General features: G+C 51.1%; 3 protein-coding genes across 8 annotated transcripts; 1 reads left to right on the plus strand and 2 right to left on the minus strand.

The window, feature by feature from the left end:
* The first annotated feature begins 2,854 nt into the window (after positions 1–2,854).
* ABHD1 (abhydrolase domain containing 1) lies at positions 2,855–8,505 on the plus strand. Its single transcript, XM_025353734.1, is given in 10 exon segments — positions 2,855–3,137; positions 6,216–6,376; positions 6,711–6,893; positions 7,083–7,128; positions 7,282–7,394; positions 7,518–7,691; positions 7,869–7,917; positions 8,016–8,181; positions 8,295–8,345; positions 8,348–8,505. Coding segments are annotated over 10 exon segments (1,215 nt in total). The 5' UTR covers positions 2,855–3,023.
* Positions 8,506–8,519: 14 nt separating this feature from the next.
* Positions 8,520–12,430, minus strand: PREB (prolactin regulatory element binding). Of its 6 annotated transcripts, none has more exons than XM_025353732.1 (9): positions 12,045–12,430; positions 11,292–11,414; positions 10,868–11,088; positions 10,593–10,673; positions 10,354–10,478; positions 9,981–10,154; positions 9,762–9,834; positions 9,424–9,583; positions 8,520–9,257 (listed from the first exon to the last, which is right to left on the minus strand). In XM_025353732.1, exons 2-9 carry the CDS (start codon positions 11,398–11,400, stop codon positions 9,163–9,165), a joined length of 1,038 nt encoding a protein of 345 aa, XP_025209517.1. In that variant the 5' UTR covers positions 11,401–11,414; positions 12,045–12,430; the 3' UTR covers positions 8,520–9,162. The 6 variants fall into 6 exon arrangements, with proteins under 6 accessions (XP_025209517.1, XP_025209513.1, XP_025209514.1 ...); XM_025353728.1 differs by having other exon boundaries at positions 11,292–11,481; XM_025353729.1 differs by having other exon boundaries at positions 9,426–9,583; positions 11,292–11,481; positions 12,050–12,422.
* Positions 12,431–14,638: 2,208 nt separating this feature from the next.
* PRR30 (proline rich 30) lies at positions 14,639–16,465 on the minus strand. The gene has a single exon (XM_025354748.1). It carries the CDS (start codon positions 16,113–16,115, stop codon positions 14,877–14,879), a length of 1,239 nt encoding a protein of 412 aa, XP_025210533.1. The 5' UTR covers positions 16,116–16,465; the 3' UTR covers positions 14,639–14,876.
* Positions 16,466–23,015: the final 6,550 nt, after the last annotated feature.

Below are 23,015 nucleotides of genomic sequence, written 5' to 3' on the forward strand. Positions count from 1 at the left end.
AATTTCTGTTGTTTGTAAATGACCCAGTCTGTGGGGTTTTGTTATAGCAGCGCAAACACACTAAGATGTTTGTGAAGATGAAGACAGAGATCAGGGTGATGCTTCTACCAGTCAAGGAGTGCCAAAGATTTCCAGCAAAACACCAGAAGCCAGGGGAGAGGCACGGAATAGATTATTCCTCATGGCTCCCAGAACGAACCCACCCTACTGATATTTCAATCTTGACTTCTAGTCTCCAGAAGTGTAAGACAATAAATCTCTGTTGTTTAAGACAGTCCCCAACCTTTTTGGCACCAGGGACCAGTTTCAGAGAAGACAATCTTTTTTTTTTTTTTTGAGACAGAGTCTCACTCTGTCATCCCAGCTAGAGTGCAGTGGTGCTATCTCAGCTCACTGCAACCTCCGGCTCCCAGGTTCAAGTGATTCTCATGTCTCAGCCTCCCGAGTAGCTGGGATTACAGGTGTGCGCCACCACACCCAGCTAATTTTTATTTTTAATTTTTTTGTATTTTTTTTAGTAGGGACGAGGTTTCACCATGTTGGCCAGGCTGGTCTCGAACTCCTGACCTCAGGTAATTTGCCTGCCTTGACCTCTCAAAGCATTGGGCATTACAGGCGTGAGCCACGGTGCCCAGCCTCAGAGAAGACAATCTTTCCACATATCAGAAGGGTTGGGGGTGAGGGGGATGGTTTTGAGATGAAACTTCCACCTCAGATCATCAGGCATTAGATTTTAATAAGGAGTACGCAACCTAGATCCTTCCTGTGTGCAGTTCACAATAGGGTTTGCACTCCTATGAGAATCTAATTCCACCACTGATCTCAGGTGGTAATGCTTGCTCACCCTGCTCGCCTACTGCTATGCTACCTGCTTCCTAACAGGCCATGGACCAGTACCAATTTGCAGCCCAGGGGGTTGGGGACCCCTGGTTTAAGACACCCAGTTTGTAGTGCTTTCTTAGAGCAAACTGCCAACTAATATACCACCTAAATGCCGATGATTACCAATTCTCCAACTCCAATCTCTAAGCCCCAGGCCACTTCAGGCATTGAATATCCTACAAATTTGTGCCTAAGTCTTAATTTACAAAGGTGGCTGAGTGAGGACATGAAGAGGTCACTGCCATTGAAAGAAAAGCTTAATGTTATTCACAGTTCCCCTAGAAACAAAAGGCACAGTCACAGGGGGAAGTGCCAGTGTCACACAGGAGGCAGAAAGGAGCGAGGGGAAGGTACAGGCCTTTACTGGGGTGTACTTCTCCCAGTAAGGCGGAGAAGTGGTTTGGGGCTGCCTAGTTTGAATAATCCCAGAGCACTCTGGGGCACAGGGACTGGTACTAGTTACCTGGTCCTGGGTTGATTTAGGGCAGGGGAGATACTGGCTTGGAATGTGAAAGTTAGAGAAAGGAAGTGACTCAGAGTATGAGCTCTGGATTGCAGGGAGATGTAAATAACCCTGGACATTAGGTTGGCCCTGTGATTTATGGATGCCAAAGAGACAAATACAGAACCTAAGGAAACGCAGTTAAAACACTCACCGGCACCCCATCCTCTACATGTCTGTGTCTAAATGCATCATCTTCCTCTTCAAATCTTCCTCTCCTCTGTTTCCCTATCCCAGGGATGGGCACTTTATGTCTGTGCAGTCGGAAACCTGGGGGCCATCCGTGTTCCTCCTTCTTCCCCTGCCTCCAGTCTACCACCAGGTTCTATCAATTGTGCCTCTGATCTTGAAGCTCGTCACTCCTCTCCTGGGTATACTCCAGTCCGGGCATCTTTTGAGCCTGGTGTTCTGTTAGCAGCCTCCCAGTGGCCTCTTTGCTTTTACTTTCCTCCTCCTCCAATCTATTCTCCCAGCAACTGAATGATTCTCCTAAAACATAACTCATGTCACTCTTCCCTTCTTAAAACCCTAGGATGGCTTTCCTCTGACCTAGGATAAACTGCAGCAATTACGTGGTCCTTGACCACCCACATGTTCCAGCCACACCAAATTTCTTTCTGTTCCCTTAAGACATCCTTCACCTCCAGGCTTTTGCCCATGCTGCCCCATCTGCTAGAACACCCTCCCATGAAGTCCGGGCACCCCCGCAGTGCTCCCATGACAACTGGTACTTCCTTTGTGTGGACTCTGTTAAGCCCTGATGACTTGTGAACCTCCTATAAGCTTTATGGTATACTGATACCTAGGCTCCTCTCCAGACCAAGTGTATCGGGGGTAGGGCCTGGGCACTGGCAGTTTTAAAAATCGTAGATGATTCCGATCTGCAGTCAAGGTTGAAAGTCATTACTCTTAGTAGACGACCCCCCATATTTCAATGAAGACAGGGACAGTAACATGGAGTGGGGGTCTGCATCAAGTGCCTGGTAGAGAGCGGGTGGTGAGCAAATTATCTACTGTTCGAGGACTGTGTGGCAGGGACTGTATGAGACAACACAGAGTGACACTGCAGGAAGCTGCATGTGTGTGCAATGCCAACACTGAGCATCTGAAAGCTGTGTGACAGTGTGGGGTGTCACAGTCGGACAGTGACTGGTGAGGGTCACTGTGAATGACTGTAGTCTGTGACACAGCAGAACGTCACCGTGGGAGTAGCTGTGTCCTGTGTGTGACTGACTGCGAGTGCCTGAGGGGCTCTGGCCAGGCTGCTGGACTCAGGGCGTCGCCGGGGAAGAGTTTGAGGGAGCTGGAGATGCCGCGCACCAAGATGGCAGCTGGGGGAGGCCGCTTGTCCCGGGCTCCAGAGCCAGGAACCGCGGAGGGGAAGCAGAAGGTGGGGGAGGGCGGGAGGCCATTCGCAGGTCGCTCGAGTTACTTCCGCGCGGGACACTAGGCGCAGCCGCCCAGCCCAGCGACCAACTAGCACCGCCTCTCGCCGCCTAGCCGCCGGCACCTGCGGTGGGCGGGGCGGGCAGCGCGAACGGCCGGCAGCGGGGACAGGACCTGCACAGGCTGCCTATGGCAGGCGGCCGGCGAGCCGGGGCCAGCCAGGAGCCTGAGGGTCGGAAGCCCCCAACACAAGATGCTGAACTCCTTCCTGAGCCGCCAGAATGGCACCTGGGCAGACACCTTTTCTCTGCCCTTGGCTCTTGCCGTTGCCCTCTACTTGGGCTACTACTGGGCATGTGTCCTTCAGGTGGGTGCGGGTCCAGTGCTCTGGCCGGCGGGTTTGGGTGTAGGGGCAGCTTCCAGACACGGGCTTGAGCCCCTTGGTGGGAGCTGGAATGGTTGGGCTTCCCCACAGACGAAATTTGCTCCCACCGAATGGAGACTCGGCTCTGCCTCCCTAGTGCCTCTGCATCCCATGTGCTCCCCGTGCCACCTGGGCCTTTTGGGCACCGGAGGGTGCTGCTCTCTATGATGTGGACAAGCATTTGGGAAAAGTGGGTTGGAAGGCATCCTGAGGTGTCAGAGATGTGCACACTTTGCGTTCCTTTTTAGGTGGTTTAGCTGAGTCTTTCAGCTGCACTGAAAGAAGGAACCAGAGGTCTGTGGGGTCATGGCTAACTCCCACCACCACCCACCCCCCAAATAGCTTAGTAGGGCCTCCCTTCCCTTAAGGGCTGGCTGAGGCCAGAAACTGGCCTAGCCCAGAACTGATGGATGACCCTAACTGTCCTTGCTCATTCAGCCCTGTTTTACGTTCCAGGCTCTCCATATAGTGTGATGAGAAAGTTTGAAGAGGTTGATTTTGATGAATTTGGAGATTTTTCTCACTGAAATTTAGATAAATACATAATTTACATATCCAGGAAAAGCCAAATATTTTCATCTTCATTAAACTCTGTTCTAGGTAGCTGAGTCTAACAAGACACCTACTGGTTTGAGTCCTTTAAAAAGGTCTACAGGAGCCTTTAGTGTTACCGAGACTTTTCCATATTTTCAGAGCTTTCTACATTAGCATTTATTGTTTACTAAATGTCTTCCTTAGGGCCGGGCACGGTGGCTCACGCCTGTAATCCCAACACTTTGGGAAGCAGAGGTGTGAGGATCGCCTGAGATCGGGAGTTCGAGACCAGCCTGACCAACATGAAGAAACCCCGTCTCTACTAAAAATACAAAAATTAGCCGGGCATGGTGGCACATGCCTATAATCCCAGCTACTCGGAAGCCTGAGGTAGGAGAATCGCTTGAACCCAGGAGGCAGAGGTTGTGGTGAGCTGAGATGACACCACTGCACTCCAGCCTGGGTGTCAGAGCAAAACTCCGTATCAAGGGAAAAAAAAAAAAAAATGGATAGCAACTCAAAATCTTGGCAATTAGGAGGCAATACACAACAGTGACTAGGCAGTGCAGGCTCTAGAGTCAGAGAGACCTGGGTTTGAATCTCCTGCTCTGCCACTAACTAGTTCTGGCATGCTTCTGACCTTTGACAAGTTATTCAGCATTCAAATACAACCTATTTCATGAAACCATTGTGAAAATCACAAGACAAAATTTGTGTGAAGTGCTTAGCACAATGCCTGGAGCTTAATGAGCACTCAACAAATCTTACCTACAAGTACTGGTGGTAATGTCATAGTTAGTAATTTTGTTTTGCTTGCTGTGTAACTGGACAAACCACTTAACATCTGTCAGTCATAACTTCTTCACTTATAAAATATCTCATAAGCTTGGGCTTAGTCCAGTGCCTGCACACGACTGACAGCTGTCATAATTCCAGGGCTTAAGGACTAGGGTTGAAAGTCACATCTCCCAACAGTTGCACTATCAACTTGGCCTCTCTGCCATTTGCCCCTGTAGAGTATGGGGACTATACTGGAGATAGAAACCTGGTCTTCATGTTCCTTAGGGCTCATTGCAGATATGCAGTTTCTATTCTTGAACCTATGGCATACTCCTCCTTCACATGCCTTCTACGTGGCTAGGCTCTCTCATTCACTTGAGGTCTGTCCAGAATACAGCAGAGAAGCTGAAAGTCAGGGCTCAGTGCCCACTGACCTCATCTGTCCCTGTTATTTCATCCTTGTCACCTTCCCCCTGGCTGGCACGAAGCAAGAAAAACATCGATTCACATTAGGGCTGTTCTTCCTTTAAAGCACAATCTAACAGCAGGGGCCCCACAAGTAAGAGAAGATAAGGTCCCTGGTAGAAAGAAGCCCCTTAGGCCAGGCGCGGTGGCTCACACCTGTAATCTCACCACTTTGGGAGGCCAAGGCGGGAGGAACAAGAGGTCAGGAGATTGAGACCATCCTGGCTAACACGGTGAAACCCCGTCTCTACTAAAAATACAAAAAATTAGGCCAGCCTGGGTGGGCGCCTGTAGTCCCAGCTACTCGGGAGGCTGAGGCAGTAGAATGGCATGAACCCAGGAGGTGGAGCTTGCAGTGAGCCAAGATCACGCCACTGCACTCCAGCCTGGGTGACAGAGAGAGATTCTGTCTCAAAAAAAAAGGCAGTGTTTTGCTCTGTCATCAGACTGGAGTGCAGAGGTGATTCTCCTGCCTCAGCCTCCTGAGTAGCTGAGACTATAAGCATGCACCACCATGCCTGGCTAATTTTTGTATTTTTAGTAGAATCAGGGTCTCACTATGTTGGCCAGGATGGTCTCCATCTCTTGACCTCATGATCCACCCGCCTCAGCCTCCCAAAGTGCTGGGATTACAGGCACGAGCCACTGCGCCCAGTCGGCTTCATTTTCAACTGCAAAGTAAAGGTTGAAGATTGAATGGTGCTGCATTTCTTCAGCCCCTGACCAGAACCTCGACTTTTTCTGCAGGGGATCAGCTGGGCACTTATTTATTGACAGGGTCTCACTGTCGCCCAGGCTAGCGAACCGTGGTGCTATCATAGCTCACTGCAGCCTTGAACTCCTGGGCTCAAGCGATCCTCCCACCTCAGCCTCCCAAGTGCCTGGGACCACAGGCGCACACCACTGAACCTGGCTATTTACATTACCTGCTGTCTCCAAAATGGGTTTGGGGCATGGATAGGCTGAGCGGGAAAGTCAGCACTCAGTCAACTCAGCAGCTCCCAGTTCAGGGTCAATTCTGGACAGTGACACTCCAAGACTGGGTTTTTAGGGGCTCTAGCTGGAGTGTATTATCAGAGACTTGGCCATTCAACTGAGCTGTGCTGAGTATCTCACGTGCAGACAAAGCAGGGTCCTCCCGGCTGTCCTCTGGAGAGGGGCCCTCTCACCCTCTGGTGTTGGGTGCCTCATTAGCTTGGTGCAAAAGTCAGGGAAGTGGGGCAGACTGTTGTGTGATTACAGAGGCCTCGGCTGGTGGCTGGGCCACAGTTTCTGGCCTTCCTGGAGCAACACTGTTCCATCACCACGGAGACTTTCTACCCAACGCTGTGGTGTTTTGAGGGGCGACTACAAAGCATCTTCCAAGTCTTCCTGCAGTCTCAGCCCCTAGTCTTTTATCAGAGGTAAGAAGGGACAGAACACGGTGAACGTGAAACCCCAGGTATCTAGGGAAAATCTATTTACCACTTTTAAAATGTAGGTAATCCGTCTCATCTACATCCCTGTGTTGAGGGTACAATGAGAGTGGATGTTATATGGAAGGGCTATATAATTGCATGGCCATCAGGTCATGATCTTTTATGTCCCCACCCCACATTGTCAAGCCTTACTGTTTTACATGAAAAACACCCTCAGAGGATGCTGATGGGAAGTTATGAGACTCGTTTATGGGTGGGGCACAGGACAAAGCTTTTGAATTACATTGTTATCTTTGTGTGCCTCTTCCTCCAAAACCAGTGACATCCTCCAAACACCAGATGGAGGCCAGCTCCTGCTAGACTGGGCCAAGCAGCCTGACAGCAGCCAAGACCCTGATCCTACTACCCAGCCCATTGTGCTGCTGCTTCCTGGCATCACCGGCAGTAGCCAGGAGACATACATCTTGCACCTAGTTAACCAAGCTCTGAGGGATGGCTACCAGTAAGGACGGGTGCAGCCCCGGAGTGGGGTGGCATCTGAGAACGTGTACTAGGGAGAAATCAATCTGGACACTGATAGATATGAAGAATGCTACACGAAGGGAATCTTTGGACAGGGGTCTTTCTGAAGACTACTGAAAGGGAAGAGGGGCTAAGAAGGGTCTAGCTAAGATGTACCTGTGTGCCACAGGGCTGTCGTGTTTAACAACCGGGGCTGCCGTGGGGAGGAACTGCGGGTGAGTAGCGGCCTTCCTCATAGTAGCCCTTCACCCACTCCCTTTAGAGATCCTTGGCCCTGGGGCTCTACCTCCTACCTCTCCTTCCTCAATTTCCCCTCCACCTTCTGACCACGGTCTCCCTCCCTACCTAATGATCTGATTTGCCCTCAGACCCACAGGGCTTTTTGTGCCAGCAATACTGAAGATCTACAGACAGTTGTGAACCACATAAAGCACCGCTATCCCCAAGCTCCACTGCTAGCCGTGGGCATCTCTTTTGGAGGGTAAAGATTGCCTAGGCTTAACCCAGAGGCCCAGTCTTCCTTTCCTCCTCCATGTCCCCTCCCTCTGTCCCAACTCACATTAATGCAAACCCTTCTTTCATGGTCCCTTGTCCAATTCTACAGGATACTGGTGCTGAATCACCTGGCACAGGCCGGGCAGGCTGCAGGGCTGGTGGCAGCACTGACTCTGTCTGCATGCTGGGATTCCTTTGAGACCACCCGCTCCCTGGAAACCCCGCTCAACTCACTGCTCTTCAATCGGCCCCTCACTGCTGCGCTCTGCCAGCTTGTGCAACGGTAGGGTCGTGGCAAGTGGGAGGAGGCAGTAGACAGAGTAGGATGGCAGACACTCCAAGCTCTCCTAGTGCTCGGTCAGTTCTCTCTGGGCTTCTTCACACATGAGATAGTAAGACAGGGCCTGGGGGTGGGGGGTCAGGTCCAGGTGTCAAGCCAAACTCTTATGTACTCTTGTAGAAACAGAAAGGTGATTGAAAAGGTGGTGGACATAGACTTTGTGCTACAGGTATAATCTTCAGCCATGCCCCTGGGCCCCCCCAAATGAGTCTTCCACTATCTTCCCATTCTTTATCATCTTAGCCTATCCTACGGTAACACCTGCAGGCCCGCACAATCCGCCAGTTTGATGAGCGCTACACATCTGTGGCCTTTGGATATCAAGACTGTGTTACCTACTACAAAGCAGCAAGCCCTAGAACCAAGGTAGATGCCATCCAGATCCCTGTGCTCTGTCTCAATGCAGCAGATGACCCCTTCTCCCCCGTCGGTGGTGAGTACTCTGAATCGGGACACTTTGGCCCCAAGGAAAATGGGCCATGAGGGACGCGACAGACAGCCTGGGCTCCCAGTAAAGGCCGTTTCTGGCCCCTGACCCTCTCCTAGCCCTTCCCATACAGGCCGCCCAACACTCCCCCTACGTTGCGCTGCTCATCACAGCCGGGGTGGCCACGTCGGCTTCCTGGAAGGGCTGCTCCCATGGCAGCACTGCTACATGAGCCGCCTCTTGCATCAGTACGCCAGAGCCATCTTCCAGCCCCCAGAGGGGCTGCCTGACCTCTGGGCTCTCTCGCCTTCTGAGGACAGAAATAGCTGACAAGAGTACCATTGGGGGTCTCAGTTCACTCTTTCCTTGTTTATTAAATATCAACTTTTCCTGCCTAGTGGGCTGAGGTTCATTTTCCCTTTCCTCAAGGTTAGACTATCTAGGAACTTACTGCATCTTTAGGCCGGCTGGCTTAGTGCTACCCATCTGAACCCCCAGATTACTACCCAAGTCGTCTTTTTGCCCCAGCAGCAAGTACCAGGCCAGTCCCTTCCCCAGCAAATGCCAGGGGCTTCATGTGAAGGGGAACTGGCCCCAAGGCTGTGAGGGGAGGAGGAGAAACTGTTTCTGCAGGAAGGACAGCAGTGCCTCCAGGCTCTTGGGCATCTTCACATGTTTCTAGAGAAAGGACAAGCTCAACTCTCGAGCCTCTAGTAGGCAGAAGGAAAGAGGCAGGGAGTATGGCCTGGGCTTCAGACACCACTGTTCTGGATGGATCCACAGATGATGAAGGCAGGGTTCCTGGGGCCCAGAGTCAGGCAGGGCCATAACCAAGCCTTTTCACTAGCAGGGAAGGCAGTGCCCATTCATCTTATCAGAGGCAGCCTCAGCTGTGGACCCGAATGGAGTGAGCAAAGGGAGTCCAGGCCTCCACTCTGCTCTAGAGATGGCAGTGTCCAGGCTCCTGATTCCCAGGAAGCAGGGAAGCTAAAGAAAACCTGGAAAGGCACTCTGGAGCAGCAGGATGGTCACAACAATAAGCCCGACACACAGCAGAAGCAGGAGCCACACAGGAACACTCCCTGCAGGAGGGAAAGGGAGAGGTCAGCAGGCAAAGGGGCTTCCCAACCTGAAAACCAGAACCCTTCAAAGGGGGAGTGGCACAAACAAGAGCCTAGCCCCCGGGGGGCATGTTTCTGGTCCAGTTAAAGGTGGAGTGGTGCCTGCCTGCCCCACCCAATGACTCACGCCGTGAGGGCAACAGATGCAGCTGGCAACGACTGTCCACAGCCACAGAGAACAGGGCAGTTTCATGGGACCCAAGGAGCTCTGGACCTCGACCCTTCTCAGGTAGAAAGGCCACATCCGTCACCACAATGCCATGGGCCTCCCTCACGTAGTAGAGGCACTGCGGGTAGAAGGAAAACGAGTGAGGAAAGGCCTAGCTGGGAACTGTCTTTCTGGAAAGCATGCTCCCCACCCCCAGGTTTTCCCTCTATAGAACGGGCCAGACTCCTTCCTGCACACTCAGGGTAGACACAGGCCTACAGTCCACCGACAGGGCCATGCCAACCTCCACCCATTACCTGGAGAGAGAAAGCTATGTAGATGGCAACAGAGCCAGTGACCGTGCCCAGGCCTAGGAAGGTGCCAGACTCACTGCAACAAACAATAAAGTGCTCGTTGTCCTGGAGGCTTGTGCAGCAACCCTCATACCCCAATCCCGGTCCGCGGGGACCCAGGCAGGACTCCTTTCCAAGCTCCCTCAGGGACCCCCACCTAGCCAAGGCAGCAATGTCTCATACCTGACATTGAGGCAGGAGATGACTTCATGGCCACAGGACTTGGTCCGAAGGGGCAAGAAGTTGGAGCCATCCCAGGCTGTGAGGTAGCAGGGAGGGGGCTGGCGCAGGCGCTTGTGGGGAATTTGTACTGTGAAGAGTCGCAGCCCAGCAGGCTGGTCTGGAACCTGCCCAAACCTGGGGGCCGGATGAGGAGCTATTCAGCTCCTGGGGCCTGCCCAACCCTCCTCAGAGGTTTGTGCACCACCTGCACCCTGGTCAGACCTGAGGTAAAACTCAACAAGTTCCTCCCCAGCTCTCCCATCCCCAGTCTTTTCCCTCTCCCCCACCACAGCTGGGCTATGCCTCTTTCAGCCACCCCGCAAAGTCTTCACACCTGCAGGCCTGATAACGGTAAGGTGTGCTGGAAAAGGTGGGTCCATTCTCTTGCCAGTGCAGCTGTGTCACCAGCTGATTCTTCTGCCACACAGAGGCCTTAAGGTCCCGGCCCACGGTTACCAACTAGTCAGGAATAAAGATTCCAAGGATGGACAGTTAGGGGATCCACTCACTGGGCAAGCAGCATAAGCACCTCCTCTCTCCTTCTCCACCCTCCTCCCACCCCCACCCCCTCACCTTGCCATCAGGCCCTAAAGCCAGATCTTCAATCTCCCCTTCGTGGGCTTTGAACTCCAGAACCTTCTCCAGGCTGGGTACCTGTAGCCAAACCACCACCATAGTTAACTCAGGTGTCCAGCAAGTACACTGTGACTGATCTCCACGCCACTCCCTTCTAATGGCCCCTCAATGCAAGCTTCATTCACAAGTTTCCCAGATGCCACGTTCAGCTTCTCACAATTTTGGTCTTGCTGTTACTGACATTCATCCTCCCTAACCCCGCAAACCCACACCTTCCAGACACGAACGTAGCCATCTGTCCCTCCAGTGGCAAGCAGGGTGTTATCGTGGTTGAAGCACACAACTTTCTGCAGTGGATCGGAGCTGAAGTCTGTCTGCACTGCCTGCAAATTCTCTACCCTGAGTTCTAGCCCCTCGTGCTGGGTTTCCGCTCCACATTTCTTCTCTGCTGGGGCTGCTCCCTTCCTTTGTCGAGGCCCCTGCTCCTTGGAACCTGTAACACAAACACTTGGCCAGGTTCTAGGCTTCTACAGTAAGGAGTACTGGCCCCTCTCTCCATGGCAGGTGCCCATACAGCTTCTAGCTTGCTACCAAAACCCTACTTCCAGACCCACTTCTTTAGAGACACCAAGATAAGAGTGACCTTACTCGTTCAACCCTTTCCCCAAGCGGGTAGAGAGGGAGAGAGCTCCTTACCTGCCTTCTCTGCCTTGTTGCCTTTCTGTTGATGGGCCTGGAAGCGCAGGAGCTGACAGTGGGCATCCTGCCCTGCAGCAAGGATGTCACCAGCCAGTGCCAAGTTCATGGTGGCCCGTGTCTCTGTGTCATGGGAGTGCAGCAAGGAGGCACTCAAGCGCCCATTAATCCGCTCTAGTTGCAGAAAGTGCTGTGGGAGGGGGAACCCGGATGAGCAAGTTCAGGGGTGCCCAGAGAGCACGTCTAGGAACAGTCTGATGTCTTACCCCTTTACTTTCTGCACGTTATAGTTCACAAGGGGTTCTCGAGTCTTTTTTCTCTCATTTGGGCCTCACAAATCTCTACACTGAGCAGGACTGGGATTATTACCTCCATTTTACAGAACAGGGTAAAGCTCAGAAGAGGGAAGGAACTTAGCCTAAACCCAAAGGCACCACTCTCGCCGCTGCTAGAGGGCAGGCAAGACCTCCGGGAAAAGGCCAGAATAAGAGCCCTGGAGCTGCTCCGAGGCGGAGCTGAAGCGTTCCTGCCGGCTCTGCAGCTGTGTGCAGCTTTCACTTTACCTTAAAAGCCTCTCCTCTGCCTGCTGAGTTCTCGACTGAAATTCGCGCCGGGGCGTCAGGCAAGCGGGTCTTCCCAACAGAAGTGGGCAGGGCCCGAAGCTGGAGTGTGGCCCGCCCCGCGACCCCCGGCCACCCTGGAATCGCCGCCAGCCCACAGCAAGACCCAGCCCCAGTGGCTCTGAGCTCTCACCACACCATTCTTTATGCCTGTCTTGGCGGCGCCTCCTCCGCCCGCAGCGATGAGCAGCCCAGTGCTGGGGTCAACCTGAAGCGCGTACAACGGGAACGGAGCCCGGTACAGCTCTGGCGCCCGGCGTCGGCCCATCCCGCCCGGCGCGCGTTCACTGCCCGCACCACGGCACCCAGGACATAACGGGCCGGGCCTTCGACTACTGCCCCGGCCGCTGAACTCGGCCCCGTCGCCGCTGGGAGCACACCCGACCCCTCTCACACCGGAGAATTGCCAAAACCCTGACCACCCGCAGGCAGCCGAGGTTCAGCTCGAGTGCGTCTAAGTCGCTCTCGCAGACGCACACTGCGCACGCGCACCTGTCCCGCGTCTCCCTCCGCGCAGGCGCAGGAGCACCGACACGAGTCAGCACTAGCCGGCGGGGCCGCCTTCCCCGGGGCGGGGCTTCGGTTCTCCACCCCTGGCGCGGAGGCACAGTCGCCCAGCACTGACTTCGCCATCTTTGTGCGGGGCGCCCCGGGGCGCGGAGGAGGTGGAGCCAGTGGAGGTTGATAAGGGTCAACCTTCAATAAAGAAATCCGACTCACGCCTGTAATCCCAGCACTTTGGGAGGCCGAGGCGGGCGGATCACAAGTTCAGAAGTTCGAGACCAGCCCGGCCAACATGGAGAAATCCGGTCTGTACCAAAAATACAAAGGTGTGGTGGCATGCGCCTGTGGTGGCGTTCGCCTGTAATCCCAGCTACTCGGGGGCCTGAGGCAGGAGAATTACTTGAACCCGGGAGATAGAGGTTGCAGTGAGACGAGATCACGCCATTGCCATTGCACTCCAGCCTGGGCAGCAAGCAACAAGAGTGAAACTCCGTCTCAAAAAAAAAAAAAAAAAAAAAAATCCTCTGCCAGGCATGGTTGCTCATGCCTGTAATCCCCCTGTAATCCCAACACTTTCAGACAGTCCGAGAGAGGAGGATGGCTTGAGCCTGGGCTTTCTAGACCAGCCTGGACAACATGGGGAGACTCCGTCTCTACAAAATATTTAAAAATTAGCCAAATGTCATGGCACCTGTGGGCCCAGCTGCCCAGGAGGCTCAGGCGGGAGGATCACTTGAGACTGGGAGGTCGAGGCTGCAGTGAGCTCGACCACTATGCTCGACCACCAGTGATGTCACCACTGCACTCCAGCCCCTGGGTGACAGAGCTAGACCCTGTCTCTCACACACATGAAATCCTCGAATTAGGACTGTTCCCACTTGGTGAGTGATACACCAACTCCTGGGAGCACAGGCCTTTGCAGCTTACCCCAGAGAGGAAGTGATTTGCCGGAGGGCACACACCAGAAACCACCAGAGTCTCTTGCTTCTTAATGGAGGCAGCATGAACTTAAAAATAAACCTGAATTCAAACGCTGAATCCACTGCTTCCTCGTATGGGGATGCTTCTGTCATCCTTAACTCCTATCCCCCACTTTTGGCAGGGGTAGTGTCCGCCATTCCCTTTCTCAAGGCTTCACACTCCTGGGCCGGTGGCTTGGTGGGTGGCCAGCTGCTTTGCTGGCCTCAGCAGGGCAGGTATCTTCTGCGCCTGACACTCCATCCTCCCTCGGATTTGTGACCTTTGTGCACTCTTGAGAGTGAGCACAAGGGATGTCCTTCCCTGAAAGGAGATACCCCTCCTGCATTCTGATTAACTAAGGTGCACCCAGAGGAGTGGTGCAGTGGCTTCATCTTTGGTGATGCTAGTATCTGTCCCACAGAGTTACATTAGATGTGTGAAGGGCGTGGCCAAGCTGTCTGCATATCTTAAGTCCCCAGGCCTTGTGGGTCCCTTGTGCTCCTTGGATACATGGCACCTGCTCTTTCTGGCCTCTCTGTTTCCTTTGACACCATCCTCCAGGGTCTTTTTTCTTTTATTTTTTGAGACGGAGTCTCGCTCTGTTGCCCAGGCTGGAGTGCAGTGGCCTGATCTCAGCTCACTGCAACCTCCGCCTCCCAGGTCCAAGTGATTCTCCTGCCTCAGCCTCCTGAGTAGTTGGAACTACAGGCGCCTGCCACCACGCCCAGCTAATTTTTGTATTTTTAGTGGAGACGGAGTTTTACCATGTTGGCCAGGCTGGTCTCGTACTCCTGACCTTAAATGATATGCCCACCTTGGCCTCCCAAAGTGCTGGGATTACAGGCTTGAGCCACCACACCCTGCCCTTTTTTTTTTTTTTTTTTTGAGATAGGGTCTCTGTCACCCAGGCTGGAGTGCAATGGCATGATATAGCTCATTGTAACCTTGAACTCCTGGACTCAAGTGATCCTCCCACTTCAGCCTCTTGAGTAGCTTGAGTAGCTGATAGTACAGGCACACCCCACCATACTCAGCTGATTTTTTTATATTTTTATTTTTGGAGAGACAGGGTCTTGCTATGTTGCCCAGGCTGGTCTCAAACTCCTGGCTTCAAGCGATCCTCCTACCTCAGCCTCCCAGTGTGTTGGGATTATAGGCGTGAACCACCCCCTCCCCGCCACCAAGGGTCTTGTTGGAGACTGGCACTCCTGTAGTTATAGCTACCTATTCTGTGGACTCAGCAGGACACAAACACAAGTTTCACAGGGTCAGATTTTATTAGCTACACGGAGGGCTGAATGGGGTCTTGGTGCCCTTGGTCCTCTTCAGCCTGGAGACAGCAGACTCCACAAGGGGCTCCCAGGGTTCAGAGCAGGAGAACACACCTGACTTCCTGCCAGCCAGCCCTTCAGGGTGTCTTGGGGACTCCCGGAGATCTGGGGCCTGGTTGGGAGGGTGGGGTTTGGAGGGGGTGTTCCAGGGGGCCTCCGTGGCTCTGGAACTAAACTGATGACTTTTGGAGAATGAGCTCCAGAGAAACTGGCCTCTTTGGGGCAGGGCAAGGCCTGGGCTTCGGGGAGGTAGTGGCCTGTTTTGGTGCCCGAGGTGGAGGCCCGGAGAAACATCGTGGAGAGTTTGGTGATTGAAGGCCTGCAGACCTGAAGCTCCTGGTCTGGGAGGGTGTGCCTGGGGCTGGGTCGGCCCGGGCCTGAGCTGCTGGAGGCTGAAATGCTGGCGATGGATGCCCACAGGCCTGAGGATCCTTGCCCTGAGGCCCTACTTCCTTCGGCCTTTTTTCTGGCAGCAGATGCAAGGCCCTGGCCTGGCCCTGGGGCAGGCGGAGGCCGAAGCCGATGCCTATCCGGAGTGGCCCAGATTCCTGGCCTTCCACACAGGGCAGTAGTTGGGGGAAGGCAAGCAGCCGGGGTCCAGTCCTGTACTTGGGGAGGGGGCAGGAGGGGCTGCGGGGCCGGAGGCACACCAGGCATATAGGATACTCCACGACTGGGGCCTGGCCGGTTCTGCCTAGCCACAGGTGCTGCAAAAGCAGGAGCCGCAGGTCGTGTGCGATGCGGCGGTGCCCCAGCTGGACCACCAGGGCCTGGGCCAGGGCCCCTGGGTCCCTGAACTGTGCAGGATCCTTCTCGCTTGGCACGCATCTCTCCACTACCCCAGGGGACCCGGACCCGGTGTCCCTGTACTGATGCCAGCGCCATGTCTGCCTGTTAGAGTGGAGCCTTTGAGAAGGTGGACTTGGGCCTGGGGAAGTGAGCGTGGAGCTATGCAGGTCCTCGGGGTGGGAAGGAGACTGGCAAGGTGAGTGGGGAAGGGAGGAGTTCTGGGGCTGGGAGGGAGAGAAGGAAGGGGTCAGAGGAGGAGAGGGGTACAGCCAGTGGTTGGAGGGAGACGATGCACGTGGATTGGGGAGAGAGAGGTAGTTCTGGTGAAAGAAAGTGGGGGAACTTGGGAGAGAGGGAGAACAGGGATGTGGCACAAAGTCAGAATTTGGGTCACAAGAGCCAAATTGGAAGCCAGGAGAGGGGGATGCTGGTGGAGGGGAGGAAGGATGATGGGACTGAGTGGAAAAGAACGGTGGGTGAGAGGGACGGAGGGACTGATGGGCAGAGAGAGGCTGTAGGTTGTGAGGAGAGGAGTCCACAAGTTGTGAGAAGCCCCAAGGGGGGCACCCGGGGAGCACTGAGGTCTGTGGCAGAACCTGGTCCTTGTTTTGAGGCAACATCGCCTTCAATCCAGAAGGAACTGGGGCAACAAGACTAAGTATGAGAGAACTGGCAGAGTCAGGACCAGTATCTCTGAGGTCAGCTGTGCCTGAGAAATCAAGGCCACCTTCTGTGCGCGGAGCTTGGCTCCAGCCTGGTGTGGGTGCAGGTGCTAGTGGCAGGCCAAGGGGACACCCAGACCTCCAGCACCAGGCTCTCTGGGTGTTCAGGCATGAGCATGAACCTCAGCTTGGCTTCTCACTTCTTTGCAGTCAGCCATTGATGAGGGATGTGTGGGGATGGAGAATCACAGCTGCCTCTTGAGAGCGGAGGGGCAACAGCGATTATCTGGGCGGGGCAGAGAGGAAGACAAAGCCCATAGGACCTGGAGAGAAAAGACAGAACCCAAGACACTGGGAGAATTGGTCCATTTCTGGCTCTGCCTCGTGTCCCTAGTTCCAAGCTGAACTCACCAAGACTTTAAATCCATGTCACCTTTGGGATCAAAAGAACTGGCAAAATGTTCCAGGGAAGGTGAGAAGTGGGGAGGAGAGGAATAAGGAGGAAGGGAGGGTAGGATGGATTGGAGGAGGGGTTTGGGGGCTAGGGGCTGAGATAGAAACAGGAATTAAGGGTGTTCTGGTGCCGGGAGCTCTTACCAATGAGAATTCCTCTGGGCTGTGTTTCACAGGCACTTCAGCATTGAGCGGACCTGGGAGAGAGGAGCAGAGTCACCAAATGGTGGATACACTTTTCTCTGTCCCCAGCATCTAACACTAAACGCACTGTGAGCCGGGTTTCTGTCTGAGCCGTGAGTTTTGCCCTCAGTCCTCCTTCAGTCATTTGGAGGCCTGTGGTACAGGTTTTTATTCTCCTAATCCTGACTCGGGGGTTCTGCAAGCATCCTAGTGTCCTGCCACTCTGGTTCCTCTGACCCCTTGTTGCCCCTAGTGCTGATGTCCTCTAGCTCACCCTGGCCCAGACAGAGATGGCTCATTACACCCAGCAGCAGAAGGAATGGGGCCAGCTGGTAAAAGCCTCTGGGAGACTGGGACTTTGTCTAAGAGGTGGCACCAGGGTTGCCGCCCCCAATGGGAGCTAGGGTCCCCATTCCCTGAGCTCAGTTCTCCCTGGCAGCATGTGGGTATGTCACAAAGGTCAGGTGCTGACATCATAGAATCTCCTCCTTGAGGCTCTGGAACCTTCTTCCAGAGATCATCCAAAGGCTGGCCCTTGATAACGCTGTGAAGCAGGCAGAATTCTTCAGTGCACTCAGTTTCTCCTTCAAGACCCAGCCCCCACCTCTACTCTTGGCCTATGCACTTTACAGCTCCAACCAGCTCCTTCATCCATTGCTCTCCCCACTCAACACAGCCTGTCTGGGCTGAGCTCATGCACCACACCTTTCTCCCCCTTAGGATATACCTATTATATGTTTTAATAACTATTTTCTTAACTGCTTTATTGGGATATAATTCACATACCATACAATCTACCCATTTAAAATGTACCATTCAATGTCTTCTAGTATATTCACAGGGGTGTAGAACCACCTCCACAATCTAGTTGTAGAATATTTTTGTCCCCCCAAAAATAAGTCCTGTACCCATTAGTAGTTGGTCCCCACTTTTCCCCCAGCCTCTGGAAACCACCAATCTACTCTGTTTCTATAGGTTTTCATATTCTAGACTTTTCATATAAGTGGAATTATACAATATATGGTCTTTTGTTGACTTCTTTTAACATGTTTGCAAAGTTCATTCACGTTGTAGCATGTATCATTGCTTTATTCCTTTTTATTGCCACATAATATTCCTTTGTATGGATATGCCATATTTTGTTTATCCATTAATTAATTGGTGGACATTTTGGTTCTTTCTACTTATTTATTTGTTTATTTATTTTTTTGAGACGAATTCTCACTCTGTTGCTCAAGCTGGAGTGAAGTGGCGCAATCTTGGTTCACTGCAACCTCCACCTCCTGGGTTCAAGCAATTCTCCTGCCTCAGTCTCCCGAGTACTGGGACTACAGGCACAGGCCACCATGCCCGGCTAATTTTTGTATTTTTAGTAGAGATAGGGTTTTGTCATGTTGGCCAGGCTGGTCTCAAACTCCCAACCTCAGGTGATCCGCCCACCTCAGCTTCCCAAAGTGCTGGGATTACAGGCGTGAGCCACTGCGCCTGGCATGGTTCTTTCTACTTTTTAGCAATTATGAATAGTGCTATGAACATTCTTCTACAAGTTTTATGTGGACATATGGTTTCATTTATCTTTAGATACATAGGAGCAGAATTACTGAGTTACATGGTAAATCTATATTTAACATTTTGAGGAACTACCAAACTGTCTTCCAAGTTGGCTGTACCAATTTTCAATCCCATTAGCGAGGTATAAGGGTTCCAATGTTTCTTTAATCCTTACCAACACATGTTGTTGCCTGTCTTTTTTATTTTAGCAATCCTAGTGGGTGTGAAACAGTATGATATTGTGGTTTTTATTTACATTTTCCTAATGATTGATGATGTTGAGCATCTTTTCATGTGCTATGGGATATTTATCTTCTTTGAAGAACTGTATATTCAAATCCTTAGCCTATCTTTTTAAAAGCCAGTCAGATTTAGCAGTGAGGTGTTGTATACCAACTTTAGTGACCTATCTTTTTTTTGAGATGGAGTTTTGCTCTTGTGGCCCAGGCTGGAGTGCAATGGCATGATCTTAGCTCGCCGCAACCTCTGCCTCCCGAGTTCAAGCGATTCTCCTGCCTCAGCCTCCCAAGTAGCTGGGATTACAGATGCCCGCCACCACACTCAGCTAATTTTGTGTTTTTAGTAGAGATGGGGTTTTTCCCTGTTGGCCAGGCTGTTCTCAAACTCCTGACCTCAGGTGATCCGCCTGCCTTGGCCTCCCAAAGTACTGAGATTACAGGCATGAGCCACCAACCTACAGGCATCTGATCAACCTATCTTTTAATTAGGTTTTTGTCTTCATATCATTGAATTATAAAAGTTGTTATATATTCTGGATGTAGGTCCCTTATCAGATACATGTTTTGCAAATATTTTCCCTGATTCTGTGGGTTATTTTTTTTACTTTCTTGATGGTTTCCTTTGATGCACAAAAGCTTCCAAATTTGATAAAGTCCAATTTACCTGTTTTGTCTTTTCTTGCTTGCTTTTTGTGTCTTATCTAAGAAACCATTGCCTAACCCAAGGTCACAGAGATTTGCTCTGTGTTTTCTTCTTAGACTTTTATAGTTTTTCCTCTTACATTTAAGTTTGTTATCTATTTTGAGGGGTTTTGTTTTGTTTTGTTTTGTTTTAAAGGCAGTGTCTCACTTTGTCACCCAGGCTGGAATGCAGTGGTGTAATCATAGCTCACTGCCACTTTGAACTCCCAAGCTCAAGGAATCCTCCTGCCTTGGCCTTCCCAAGTGCTGGGATTATAGTCATGAACCACCACACCTGGTCTATTTCAAGTTAATTTTTATATATGGTGAGAGGTGGAAGTTCAACTTAATTCTTTTGTATGTGGATATCCAGTTGTCCCAACACCATTTGTTGAAAAGACTTTTCCACTAGCCTGGGCAACATAGTGAGGCCCATCTTTCCCAAAAAACAAGAAAGAAAGAAATTAGCCTGGCGTTGTGGTGCATGTCTGTAGTCTCAGCTACTTGAGAGGCTGAGGCGGGAGGATGGGTTGAGCCCAGGAGTTGGAGGATGCAGTGAGCCAAGATCACACCACTGCACTCCAGCCTGGGCAACAGAAGGAGACCCTCTTTCAAAAACAAACAAACAAAAAGGCTATTCCTTCCCCCCATGGAATTGTCTTCGCACTCGTGTGAAAAATCAGTTGACTAGTCTTATTAGTTTGCTGTTGCTCCCATAACAAATTACCTCATACTTAGCAGCTTAAAACAACACAAATTCATTATTTTACACTTCTCTAGATTAGAAGTCCAACATGGGTCTCACTGGGCTAACAATCCAGATGTCGGCAGGCTGCCTTCCTTTCTGGAGGCTGTAAGGGAGAGTACATTTCCTTGCCTCTTCCATCTTCTGGTGGTTTGTGGTCCCTGGTTTGTGGTCCCCCTCTTACAGCTTCAAAGCCAGTATCCTTGTATCTCTATGACCATTCCGCCATAGTCACATCTCCCTCTGACTCTGAACTATTCTGCCTCCCTCTCCAACTTTTAGGGACCTTTGTGATTACACTGGGCCCAGCCAGATAATCTGGGATAATCTCTCTATTTTTAAGTCAGCTGAGCAGAGCACAGTGGCTCACACTTGTAATCCTAGCAATTCAGGAGGGGGAGGTGGAAGAATCCCTTGAGCACAGGAGTTTGAGGCTACACTGAGCCATGATTATGCCACCTCACTGCAGCCTGAGTAACAGAGCAAGACTCTGACTTTCTTTTTTGTTTGTTTGTTTGTTTGTTTTGAGATGGAGTCTCGCTTTGTCGCCCAGGTTGGAGTGCAGTGGCACAATCTTGGCTCAGTGCAACTTCCACCTCTGTAGTTCAAGTGATTCTCCTGCCTCAGCCTCCCCAGTAGCTGGGACTACAGGCACTCACTACCATGCCCAGATAATTTTTGTAGTTTTAGTAGAGACGAGGTTTCACCATGTGGGCCAGGCTGATCTCGAACTCCTGACCTCCTGGTCTACCCCCGCCACCGGACTTCCAAAGTGCTGAGATTACAAGCATGAGTCACCACGTCTATTATGGACTGTTTCAAACAAATACAAAAGTAAAGACTAAAATAAAATGAACTCCCATGTGCCTGTCACCCAGCTTCAACAGTTACCAGTCATGGAAAATTTTTCTCTATGTCCCGCCTACTTTCCTTGTGGGTAATTTCCAAACAAATCCCAGCCATCACACCATTTTATTCATAACTGTTGCAGAATATATCTCAAAAATTTAATTCTTTTTTTCTTTTGAGTCGGAGTTTCGCCCAGGCTGGAGCGCAATGGCGGGATCTCGGCTCACCACAACCTCCGCCTCCCAGGTTCAAGCGATTCTCCTGCCTTAGCCTCCTGAGTAGCTGGGATTACAGGCATGAGACATCACGCCCGGCTAATTTTTGTATTTTTAGTAGACACAGGGTTTCTCCATGTTGGTCAGGCTGGTTTCGAACTCCTGACCTCAAGTGATCTGCCTGCCTCGGTCTCCCAAAGTGCGGGGATTACAGGCGTGAGCCACCGCGCCCAGCCAGAAATGTAAGTCTTTCATTTTAAATAATAAGCACAATTTTTTCACACCTAAAATAAATATAAATTTATAGTCAATGTTTAAATATCCTTTATTGTCTTACAAATGCTTACCAATTTGTTTGAATCAAGAGCCAAATGTAGGCCAGGTAGGGTGGCTCATGCCTATAATCCCAGCACTTTGGGAGGCCAAGGCAGGATGATTGTTTGAGCCCAGGAGTTCAAGACCAGCCCAGGCAACATGGTAATACCCCATCTCAATTTAATATTATTTCAGCATTTTAAAACAAAACAAGTCAAATGTGCCCCATGCATTTTGTGAATCCTTGATAAATCCCTTAACTTTATTTTAATGGATAGGTGCCACCTCGGTCTTTTTCCTTGGAGCCATTCTGTGGACGGACTTGCTCATTTGTCCTTGTAGAGTTTGCCACTGTCTACATCACCATATTCTTACTTATCCTTGTAAACCAAAAAGTGATGCCGGCAGATCTCAATCAATTAGAGGTTTATTTTGCTGAAGATGAGGACCTACTAGAAAAGAAACACAAGTCACAGTAGGATCTGAGACCTGTGCACAGTGGGATCTGAGGGTTTGGGGAACTTCAATATTTACAAGAGAAAGAACAAGCAGAAGCTGGGTACTGTAGCTCACGCCTGTAATCCCAGCACTTTGGGAGGCCAAGGCAAGATCATTGCTTGAACCCAGGAGTTCAGGCAACAAAACAAGACCCTGTCTTAAAAAAGAAAGAGAGACAGAGGCGGAGAGAGACAGAGAGGGGGAGGCCAAAAACAAAAAAAACAAGAAAAACAAAAAAAACAAAGGAGGCTGGGTAGGCAATGAGGCAAGTGGTTGCATTGTTTTGAAGTTCTGATTAGCACTCAGTGAAGGACCAGGGAAGTAAATCAGTAAATCTACATTTTTAGTAAATCTACATACCAGTAAATCTACATTTTTACATAAGTTAAAGTATGTGAAATTACAGCTATCTGTTTGGGAACAAAAGGAAGGCAGTTTTTTGCAGACTCAGTTCTCATGCTTAACTTCCCCTTAGTTTCACTCGCATCTGTGTGAAGAGACACCAAACAGGGTTTGTGTGAGGAACAAGGCTGTTTATTTCACCTGGGTGCAGGTGGACTGAGTCCGAAAAGAGAGTCAGCAAAGGGAGATGGGGTGGGGCCGTTTTATAAGATTTGGGTAGGTAAAGGAAAATTACAGCCAAAGGGGGTTGTTCTCTGGTGGGCAGGGGTGGGGCTCACAAGCTGCTCAGTGGGGGAGCTCTTTGAGCCAGGGTGAGCCAGGAGAAGGAATTTCACAAGGTAATGTCATCAGTTAAGGCTAGGACCAGCCATTTTTACTTATTTTGTGGTGGAATGCCATCAGTTAAGGAAGGAACAGGCCATTTAAATTTCACTTCTTTTGTGATTCTTCAGTTACTTCAGGCCATCTGGATGTATACGTGCAAGTCACAGGGGATATGATGGCTTAGCTTGGGCTCAGAGGCCTGATACTTAGGTGTTGTGAGTTTAGAGAACCAAGTTTCTATTTTTCTTTCACATCCTTTTCCCTATCATTTTTATAATTTGGTAGTTATCTCTAGTAAGTAGATTCTGAAGACAATTTTTCCTTTCATTTTGAAAATCTGCTATTCAAAAATGTCAAACATATACAAAAGTAGAAATAAAAGTATAATATAATGAAACCCCGT

The sequence above is a fragment of the Theropithecus gelada genome, chromosome 13 (genome assembly GCF_003255815.1).
Source record: "Theropithecus gelada isolate Dixy chromosome 13, Tgel_1.0, whole genome shotgun sequence".
NCBI classification, from domain to species: domain Eukaryota; kingdom Metazoa; phylum Chordata; class Mammalia; order Primates; family Cercopithecidae; genus Theropithecus; species Theropithecus gelada.

Bases quoted from the DNA above. Each gene is read 5' to 3' on its own strand.
- PREB (XM_025353728.1), bottom strand. From the start codon at position 12,179: ATGGGCCGACGCCGGGCGCCAGAGCTGTACCGGGCTCCGTTCCCGTTG. The intron at 11,089-11,291 runs GTAAGGAGCTCT...TTTGTGTTACAG, and splicing joins CAACAAGGCAGAGAAGGCAG to GTTCCAAGGAGCAGGGGCCT. The intron at 9,584-9,761 runs GTAATGGGTGGA...TTCTACCCGCAG, and splicing joins ACATAGCTTTCTCTCTCCAG to TGCCTCTACTACGTGAGGGA.
- PRR30 (XM_025354748.1), bottom strand. From the start codon at position 16,115: ATGTTGCCTCAAAACAAGGACCAGGTTCTGCCACAGACCTCAGTGCTC.